Source organism: Alligator sinensis, unplaced genomic scaffold (assembly GCF_000455745.1).
Source record: "Alligator sinensis unplaced genomic scaffold, ASM45574v1 scaffold809_1, whole genome shotgun sequence".
Classification (NCBI taxonomy): Eukaryota; Metazoa; Chordata; order Crocodylia; family Alligatoridae; genus Alligator; species Alligator sinensis.
Genome location: NW_005841956.1, coordinates 3,178,830 through 3,189,592, shown reverse-complemented (window position 1 = coordinate 3,189,592; position 10,763 = coordinate 3,178,830). Strand labels below are relative to the sequence as shown.

The 10,763-nt window shown below is 42.4% G+C and overlaps 1 protein-coding gene across 3 annotated transcripts in view; it reads right to left on the bottom strand.

Annotated features, from left to right (window-relative positions):
- The window catches only part of LOC102378602 (rho GTPase-activating protein 20-like), a 53,210-nt gene that overhangs the window by 26,139 nt on the left and 16,308 nt on the right, over positions 1–10,763 (bottom strand). The window contains exon 2 of one of the 3 annotated variants that reach the window (XM_006020524.3): positions 54–129. The exons of the other annotated variants lie outside the window; for them this stretch is intronic. Within the exon in view, the coding sequence (XP_006020586.2) occupies positions 54–77 (24 nt within the window). The 5' untranslated portion in view covers positions 78–129. The remainder of the gene's footprint in view (positions 1–53; positions 130–10,763) is intronic. 3 annotated transcript variants of the gene reach the window in all.

Sequence of the window (10,763 nt, the reverse complement as noted above, 5' to 3'; positions counted from 1 at the left end):
TTCCCTACAAGTTTTTCTAGGTTGCTTGTCAATAAAGCAGCTGAATAACTTACAGACATAAATGTAGTAATCTTCATCACACCCTGTGAAGGAGGGAGGTGGTATTATCTCCAGTTTACAGATGGAAAACTGAGATATAGAAAGATTAAAGTAAAAAAAAAAAATCTGTTAATTTTCAGTGCTTCATTTGAACTGCCTAGGATCCCATTTTCCCCTGAGTACCAAACCTTTCACAATGTTTTTCTTTTCAAAGTACTGTTCCCACTCACTTGTGTTGCATCTGTGAATACTCAGTGACTTAAGTCATACACCCTAAAAATGAGGAACCCAATTAGTGACCAATTATATGCTTTTAAGTGACTAGCAGGAGCTCTGGAGCAAAGTTCTCCAAGGCAGCAGTCAACTAACTGCCTTAACCACCTTCTTATAGTTTCACGCCTTGTTCTGTCCAACTTCTGCAACAAGAGTGCAAGGGGTCCTGCAGACAACACCCTCCTTCACCATACTGTCCTCATACAGCCCTAGAGCAGGCCTATGCTGCTGACTGAATGACACAGGTGGTCCTGTGAAAAAAGTATGTAATCAGGAATCTACAGGTTGTATCACTAATATACAAAGGGGAAAATGAAGGTTGCACAGAGCACCTTAATTGTATCATAGCTTAACTTCAGAGTCAGAGTGCTTGATTTTGCAACTTTAATAATGTTTTTTTAATATAGTTTCTATCTTTTTTTCTCTTTCTCTTTCTCTCTGTATGTGTACACACACCTGCACACACACACATGCATATACATATATATGCATACATACATACATATATACATACATGCACGCACACACACATGCACATGCGTGCGCGCGCGCGCACACACACACACACACACACATATATATATAGAGAGAGAGAGAGAAAGAGCAATTCCTCCTCCTCCCTCCTGATGTGACTTGCCAAACAAAGATCTATGTCTGCCTTAAGGAGTTTCACAGAGGGAACTGAATAAAAATAACATCAGTTCAAAAAATGTTTGTTTAAAAAAAGAAGAAAAGCCCATACTGAGAGAGAACATCTGGCTTTCAGAGGTGCCCTACTGGGATAAAATGTTCTTACAAAATATGATACAGTAAAGCAGCAGTAATGCAACATCTTAGGGAAGGAAAACAGGGAGCCGGCATAACAGTTTGATGTAAAAAGCTAAGCAATCGCCAATCAGAAATGTCACTAGCTGAAGAAATGTGATGCACATAGCCAAATGCTTTGGCCTATAGGGACTTATTTTTGTCTCACCTCCAAATGTGTTCTAACAATGTCTCCTATGTATAGGTGGCCTTTCATCCTAAAGGATCCCAAAGCATATTGCAAACTGCTTTATGAAGAGTATTTTGCCAGGCACCAAAGTGACGTCTCTTCTCCAGTAGAATATGGCAGCTAGCTAGGAACATGGAGCAACACTACACGGGAGAAGTAGCACAGAAGGGCACATTACCCCAATTAAAATAGCAGAGTCTGAGAGTAACTATGCAAACTGAAGCATGACTGGGACTCTTCTGAGAAGTGCTGTAGTTTGTTTGATAATCATGGACAGTTCTCATCTTATCTGAATGATGAAAGCACAGCACTCACAGAAGCATTAGATTAGTATTGGCTTAGCAGCAAGAGTGTGTTGGGCAACCCATGACATCATTTCCAGCAACAACTGTGGAGACCTCATCTGTATGCACTGCTCAGATGTAATCTTAGGCACTAAGGCTAGCAGAGGGCAAGTTATGCTTCTCAAGTCATGTCTATACCTCTTCCAAACTAGCTAGGGAGCACTGCAGTGAAGCAGAGATGCACTGCAGAGCACTGCAGTGAAGAGAGTATGGCTACTTCTCAGGCTACATCCCAGAAAAGGAAAGAAAGAAGCAGTTAGCTGTGATATTCTGAAATCAGGCAGAAGGTATGGCAGAGTGGCACCTTAGAGACTAGCACGTTCAGAGAAGCATCAGCTTTCATAGGTGACAGCCTCATCAGATGCTATGAATGGACTTGCAGAGAGCAGTACTTCCTAGACTGGACCAGAGGTGGTATTGACATGTCAGCATTTACTGGTTCCAAATACAATCATTATTCTTCCACTACCCTGAGTTTGCTAATGTGTCAGGCCTAAATAAAGGGCAGAAATGGGCTTGAGAGTCAGGGCTCACTCCAGATAAATTAGAAAATAGTCATTACCTTTGGCAGCCCTCTGCTGAGTTAGAAATTATTTTGTCACTCTGGTTAACAAACCTTGCAATAAGATAGCATCACTGGCACTGACAGAGGTACAGGCATTGACCTAATTGACATAACTGAAAATATATTTGCTTTGACTCTTATCTTGTTAGGTTGATGGCAAGAAATTACTTCATGGTTATGTTCAGCAGCAACAGAATGTAGACTTACAGCTATTCAGCTTTTCCACTCGTTCCTGTCTGGCAGTGTACCCCATTTTAAGATGTCTCATGCCACACCTAGGGCCAAGTTTTGACCAACTTTGGTTGATAAGGGAAAACCAGCTTTGCTGATGCAATTCTCAAGAGATTGCTGGGCATGGAAATGAGTCTCATAATTCCTTAGTCATTCTTCCAGTGAAGAACTACTATGCAGGAAACGTATATCGAACCCCAATATGTTTTTGGAGCTTGTTACATCAAACAGCGCTTTATGCCTGTGTTGAAACAACTATAATGGTTATAATTATTATAATTAACAAAAAATATGACCAGATAAAGAAACCTTTTGTGATTTTTTATCTATCTTCAGTGTTTTTAGAGCAGCCAGTAATGGCAAGCAAGAACTGAAGTGGAAGAAAATGGAACAGTGCTGAGTAGTATGATGTCATTTTAATGTCATGAATCACACACCCTGTTAGGACGAGAAATGGGTACTAGATAACTGGAATCCATATCTTAGGAGAAATGATCAAATACTTTCCCTTAAAAATTTTAAGTCATTATTTTCCATGAAAAATCCTTAATGTTTCCTGAGTTGCTGTAGTGGCCACAATTTACTACACGTCCTTTTGCAAGACCAGATGGGGGGCATTAAACAACTTTGCTCACTAATCTCAGGAGACTATTTCGATCCCGTTTCAAGATTTAGAACAGCTAGCTCCAGATTTCTGTTGAACTCGTTTTCCATGAGCACTGTATTTTCTAAGAATGTTATTATATGACGTTAGTTTCTTATATCTCGTGGTATACACACCACTGACTGGACAAGGATATTATGCGGCACACATGAAAGTGCTCTCCTTGTTCTAAGTTATTAACACATGAAACCTCAGTTTCAAGGTACAGGACTAGCAGCCTTATTCAACACACAATGTTCAGTTACATGTCTGCTACAGAGAACGGATTTAACATTCCTGTGGTATCCTGCCCCACTGTACACTAGCTCTCATGTAAAACCTACAATGGACTCCTCAGGAGGCTGTCTACATTTTGGTTGTTCCAAGTTCCTAGTTGCACACATGGGCTGGTTCCTCCCTGGAAAGTTACTCTTACTTCACTGTGTTCCAAATTAAGTTAAGAATTAAGTGAGCAGTCAAAGTGCCAGCATCTTGGTTTGGCACTGTTTCTAGTTCAAGAGGCTCTTTTTGAAATAATCCAAAGCTTTTTTGCATCTCTCTGGACGAGTGGTGTCAGATTTCCAGTACTCTCTGCCTACAGCAGGGTTGAAAATGCCTCTCCAATGGTGCCTTGGGGCCCCTGCCTTCCTACTGAAATGAAGATCTGGATTTGTCACATGTAAATTATAAACCAGCCCAATCAAAGCAAGTTAATTGTACTTTTATGGACCACCTCAATGACATTTTGGTTAACTAACTGGTCAGTTTTATTGTATCCTAATGATTCTTAACTTAGTTCTAACTGATATTATTTCTGAATGTCACTGTGAACCAACAGATCACCAAACTGCAGGGCTCCTAGATTCTTAATTTGGCTCTGCTGCTAAGTGACCACTTTTCTTCACTCTTTGCTCTCTGTAACAGAGGGCAGTGATTGTACCTATCTCCCATAGGTGTGATGATACTTTAAGTAGTTAATGGTAAAACACTGAGTTTTTATGTGGAGCATTACAGATATTCAGAGCTATGCACAAGAAGCCATTTACAGCAACCAATAAGAATTGCTATTGACCATGCCATACTCACTAGTGATGTAGCATAGCTTTGAATGATATCTGCTGACATCTTATCTATAAATTACTTACATTTGCAGCCACAGTTTGGTTATAGAACACACCTGTACCAAGAGGAGAGTTGAATATCATGCCAAACTGGCTCAAGCATATGCTTGCCATTGCCTTCTATGGGATAGAATCAGAATTGCTAACTGATATATTGTAGGCCACACTGGTGAGATTCTCTTTTAGCTCAAGTGATAAAGGCTGGTGTTTCTGGACCGAGCAGATCTAACTTCCACTATTACATTCCAGCTGGCCATCACAATATCCATGGATTGCTGCTCTATCAGTATATTAAAACAAAGAGGGGAATCACTCTGCTTAACCATATGATGTTGTATTACACAAATATTTTTGACTGAAGTTAACACAGTTCATATTAACCAGGCTCTTGGATTTGTGAGCTGTCAAAGGGACACAGCATGATCTCCCCTCTGTTTTGTTGCCATGGAAACATATTTGAGTTTACTCAACATACTTTGAAAGTACTTGAACACTTGCAACACCCTGGACTGTGTTTGTATATTACTCATCCCAGGGCTGCCAATTTTAGCTGTGTATTTCTTGGCACTCGTGAAAGTTGCGAGTCTAATATCCCTCATTCCAAACCCATGTATGGCCTACAATATCAATTCAGCTGGCCAGCGTAAGCAGGGTTTTTTTTTCCCTTGCTGACCTCTGTGCTTGAGTGTTATTATCCAGACCATTAACTTGGGATGGAGAGGAAAAAATATACACCTGCTTCATACAGGGTAGATTTTTCTTCTCACTAGAGAGGAGCTGGTCAAAGCTCCTTGGAACATCAGCTTTGCGGGCACGGTTGACATTTCAGCTTCATTCAGATTTGGGTTTTTGTTTTGAAAAGAAACAGTTTTGAAAGGTGATTGTGAAAATTGCACCTGGCTGAAACCGACAGGCTTCTTATCAGTTTCACGTTGCCCACCACTGAGCCACAGCATTGAAAGGAAGTGGTCAGGTTGACTGTCAAACTAACCAATCTATCTACTTCACTCAGCAGTTGCGCTGCCTTCCAAGGTGTATGGTTCAGAGGTAGTCCTTAGGAAGGCTGCTCTAGGGCCACCAGGCTCCCAATCCAGCCAGCTCCTCAGGATGCCTGACTTGAGGCAGCTGGATTGCAAGGCTTTGGGAGTCAGACAGGCCAGGGAGCGAGCTGGCTGGGAATATGGAAACCCTGGTGTTCCTGGCCAAAGGGCAGCCTGTACAAAGAGGGGAACCCTTGGAAGTTGTGGGGTCCCTAGCCCTCAGGAAAGATACATGGCATGGCTATCCTAAAGCAGTGGAGACTAGTGAGCTGTCAAGGAGCTGAGTGGGTGAGTTGGCAGAAAACAGGCTCTTTGGCAATGGAAATCTATTTGGCGGGCAAGTTTCAAAACCTGCCTGATAGGCAAGATTGCATCAGAGCTAGGCCTGTGTTGTGCTGGAAGATTCCTCGAAAGCAACATGCTTCTGTGAAATGTTTTGCCTTTGGTAAATCAGAATTTTCTGATGGTAGAATGTTCCTTCGGAAAATTTCTAATCAGCTATACGCTTGATATTATAAGGACTGGCAGAAAGCAGGGTAGACTTGCATTTTATGGACTGACTAATGGAGATGTGTAAGCTTTTGTAAGCAACAGCTCACTTCATCAGATACTATGAAGTGACTGTAGAGAGTAGAGTTTAAGGTTATAGCAGACAAAATGCAAACTACCTCAGCAGGTCTGTGCCTCTATTAATGCATTGCCCGTTGGGGTCATGTAACCTCAATGCTGTAATGGTAAGGTATAGAACCTTCTGATTTCCAGCCTAAATTTGTTCATGACCAATTTATGCCCATTTGTTCTTGTGACAGCATTGTCCTTTCATTTGAATAACTCTTCTCCATGCTACTTTACCCTAATGATATATTGATAAACCTGTCATATTCACCTCTCAGTCTGTTTTATTAGACTACATCAGCAATGCTCTACTAGTCTCCTCTCATATGAAGCTCTCCATCACCATCCTAGTAGACTTCTTTGCATCTGTTCCATATCTGAGTTCATCTTTCTTGAACATGGGTGACCAGAATTGTACCAAGGACCCCAGATAAGGTAACGCCAGTGCCATGTACAGTGGCACTGATACTTCCTTCTTTACTGGAAATACCTATCCTGATATATCCTGGGATCATACTCATCTTTCTCCATGGTGGCATCCCACTGATAACTCTTAGTCATCCTGTGTTCAAGAGTATACCTACTTCCTCCTCCTCTCCAGAAGTTTGCAACTGATGAGCCATGCCCGCTCCCCCCAGCTTAGAGCAGAAGCTTCTGTTATTGTTTCTTAAGTGCCAGACCTTGGAATCTGTACTGTTGAACTTCATCTTCTTTTTATTGCTCCATTTCTCAAGGTTAACTGGTCTTTTCTGTTTGATATCCTTATTCTCCTCTACTTGGGGATGCCTCTCAACTTTGTGTCATCAGTGGATTTCATCAGCACACTCCTGCTCTTCATGTCAAGGTCAATATTAAGCAAGATCAGTCCTAAGACAGATCCTTGAGGAACTCCACCAGTAATCTCCCTCCAGCCCAACACTTTCACTTTCAGTACTACATTTGAACAAAACATGTCATTTCAGGAAGGCCAGAATGTTTATTTCAATATCTATTTAAATGAAACTCTTAGACTTTATCCTTAGGGTGCATTTTTCACTTAAAAATAAAATAAATTGAAAAGAGAAGGGGTGGGGGCGGGAAGGTATTTAAAGATTTAAATAATCCAGGTGTGAAATAAAATCAAGTTGGATTAAAGGAACATTGCAAGGTCCAAAATGGCATTCTTTATTTTTTCTTCATTTCACTGAAAGCTTCAGAACACTTCTATTTCAGTTTGACTTGAAGCAAATTTTTGCCCCCAAGTTTTAGTGTGTTGCCAAGCTGAGAAATCCCTTTTTCACTCAGGTCTGCATGAGAATTCATGTGCTGAATGAAACAGTGCTCATTAATGAATAGGTAATGGTGACACTTTCTTCTCCGAGACAGCTCGCAGGTACTGTGGACAGGAATTTATATGTCTGTATATACAGCTGTAAATTCCAGGATGGAAAAATAGGAGCAACTACTGCCCCAACAAAATGATACTAAAAGACCTGAGGAAACTCCCAGTTTATAATTCACATGGAAATAGGTGACATTTCTCCAAACATCACATGCCCTGGGTTTTATTTTTAGCTAAATTTTGAGGAAAAGTAAGTCATTTTGCCACAAAAACTTGCAAAAGTTCATTTGGGAAGTGGGCCTGTTTTGTTTAAAAGGTTTCACCTACTGAAGTAAAATGTGTTAATTTTTGCTAGTAAACATGAACCTTGAATAGTTTTGCAGTTCATTAGATGCATATATGTGACACGTGCTTAGAGGTGTTATGTCTCATAGAAAAAGCAAAGCCAATGCCCTGATTGCTCTGGAGCATCACATATCCCAAGCCACTTTGTACTAGAGTGGGGATGATGCTGTTCTGAGTAGCTCAAATGGATGTTACCAAAACTTCCCTGCAGTTTCAACTGGCTGGTGTATTCTGTCCTTAACTGCTGAGCAGCATTGTAATTTAATGATTGTCACCCCAGATATGGCTGCAGTTCGGTGATGGAAGCAGTGGTTTATTTATATGCTCTAAAGTCACTGTGTCAACGTAACATATTGCTATTCAACTTCCAGGCACAGTCTGATATATTTAAGAACCAAATAAAAGCTGGGAAAGAATTAACCAATAGCTTGGGCTCAAGTCCATCCATATGAAAACAATTCCCGCTTCCCTTCCATTTAATAACGAGTTTGTTTTATCGGCCACATTCCAAACAAAAGTCTCTTTATGTGAAGCTCTTCTGCCATCTCTCTGCTATCTCTTGTGTGTATGTAAATGTAGGACAGTCTCCCAAGTGCTTTTGCATAGCCCACTTGCTTTTTATTTAGCCCAGAACTAAAAGGAGGGAGAGAGACGAGGACTTTACCTTAATGGGAACTGGGAATGAGGTACTAGATTTAACGTGCATTAACTAAAACGTGTTAATGCATGTCTAGACGCACCCACTGAAAACAATCAAACTGGGCTCTTTGTGATGATTTGTGTCTAATCAGCTTATTTTCAGAGTAGGTTTAGGGCCAGAAAAAGGTGAATAATAATGATGGAGAATAAAATTCTCCTACTGTTTCCTATAGCATAGGTGTGAGGCAGAGAAGGACATGAAGTTAGTGTGGGGGACTGGGAATGGGGAAACATAGATTTTAGCCCTGACTGCCACTGACTCACTGACACACTGTGGCTTATGTGACCTATCTGTAAAATGGGGAGAATAATTCCCTCATCTTTCTGCATTTTGCAAAGGGCAGATTTTTCTGAGATATTGGGATGAAAAGCTGTTAGATCCATGCAGGACCAACTATCCCCTCCAAACAAGCACACTCCTGACCTACAGGGGACTCCTAAGTTCCTATTCAGCCGAAAGATTAATTTTTAAATTTGTGTCTGTTTTCCTGAACTGGCTCCCCCACCCCTGCCTGGGACCTTGTGGAAGGAGCTATTTCAGCACAAGCTTGCTGTCATGATGTTGTTCGCTCTTATGCATTGTTTGTTGATTTCCTTGCAGTTTGTCAGCAGGCAAATCAGTGCGACCCCTCTGGTGACGGGTCCTGCAGGGAGTGGATTTTAATGGAACAGCCTCTTTGAAAAATGTGTTTGTAGGAACCAGTTCCTGACGCCCACAGCTGCTTCCTGTACCAGCCTGCTAGCATGCAATTCACATCCTTCCAGGCTTCTCTTGCTAAATGCCATTGATCATGAGAAGGCTGCACAGAGGTCCTGGCTGCCAAGGGAGATGCAGGGGGCTTAAAAAAGCCCAAGCTTTGTAGGGCTGTATCCAAGTGAGTATTGGGATGGTGGGTAAGACTGGAGGGGACAGTTCGAGGTGGCATATTTCAGTGACAGCCTCCCAGTTAAATTGCAGGCCTCCTGGGAAGTTGGTAGAGAGTGGCAGCTCTGCAGAGCAACGGGCAAGCTTTTCACATGGAGTAAATTGGTGTAACTCTGTTGAAGTCAATGGCTCTATTTTGCCTTCCACCAGCCAAGAAGCCAGCCCCAAATGATTACTCTCAAGGGGGAATATAATTTTCCCAAGACTCAGATAATTTTTCCTCTGTTTCCAAGCAATAGGGAAGAACCTTGGGAAACGGGGGTTTAGGACTGCAGTCCTGTTCTGGTAGCCACTGTCTCTGGCACTGGGATAAACGTGCTCACACAGGATGGAGAAGATGACTTTTGGCACCAAAAAATGGCTGGGGGACCCCCTTTCGCCATGTCATTTCTGTGCCTGGCTTGTACAGAGAGCACGCATCGGGCTGGCAGACAGCTCCTACAGTTGTACCTGCCCATATTGATAAATGTACATCTGCAAAAACAATCACTTGTAGGTAGAAACAGCAGGGCCCATTTCTTCCTTGTCTTTTGCACCTCTGAACTTGAGCAAAATACTACTGAGCTGCTCTGCATCCACTTTGAATGGTTGGTGATGACAACAAAAGGTGTGAGACACTTAAACAGCTGCTTGCCTCTGCAAGGCTCCACCCCACATGGAGGAGACAGTCCCAAATGCAGCCCCTGCTAGCACTCAGGTTACTGAACAACTCAGAAAAATGTATTCATCTACCTGAGCAGTAATAGTCAGGGCTTTATTCCCTACAGCACTCCCAACATGAGTGCTCAGCACTTGTGCAAAGATTGTGCACTCTAGTTGAATGGTCCCATGCACATGGAGAACTCTGTCCCATTCAGGCACTGTGCCCCTAGTGTCCACCACAGCTCTGTGCTAGCAGGAAACTCATGCTGCCTCTTCATAACTCATTCCCTGATGCAAAACAGTGCTGTTATAGGTCTGTGCCATGCAAGGGGCCCTGAAGTTTAGCTATTCACTGTTGTTAGTCACTTCAGGCTTCTCAGTTCAAGACTGATTCAAGGGAAATTTCAGGTTCCAACTTCCTGGCTCTGACCTCTTGTGACCTGTTCCCATAAGAGTTCAGCCTATGACATCAGTGCAGCTCACCTGACCACAGGGTGCACCTTTGTCCTGCTCTACTTTATGTAATAATAAAAAAGAGCTCCCTTTTGCCTAATTTTGGTATCCAGACAAGAATCAGAGGCTAGGAAAGGAACTCAAGGGTCACCTTGTCCAGCCCTGGCCCAGAGGGAGGAGTAGAACTACAGCTTCTAGCTTTAGCACGACCCTGCTCCCTGCCTCTGTGCAGAACTGGCCTTCGTAGATAAACACCAGAGGGCACGTCTACATGAGACATTTACTGTGCAGATGACTAATTAGCTCCACAGTAAACATTACGTGTCTACACATGCACTCCTATTAGGCTGAGGTGAACTAATTTACTCCACACCAGGATAGCACTTTTCAGTACAAGTACTATTATGCTGCAGAGATTTTACTCCACAGCAGTGTATGTGTAGATGCTGCCTTGGCTGGCTGGCGCATGAGGATGATTCAGTGTAGGGGCTGCCTGCTGGCTAGCCTCCTGCT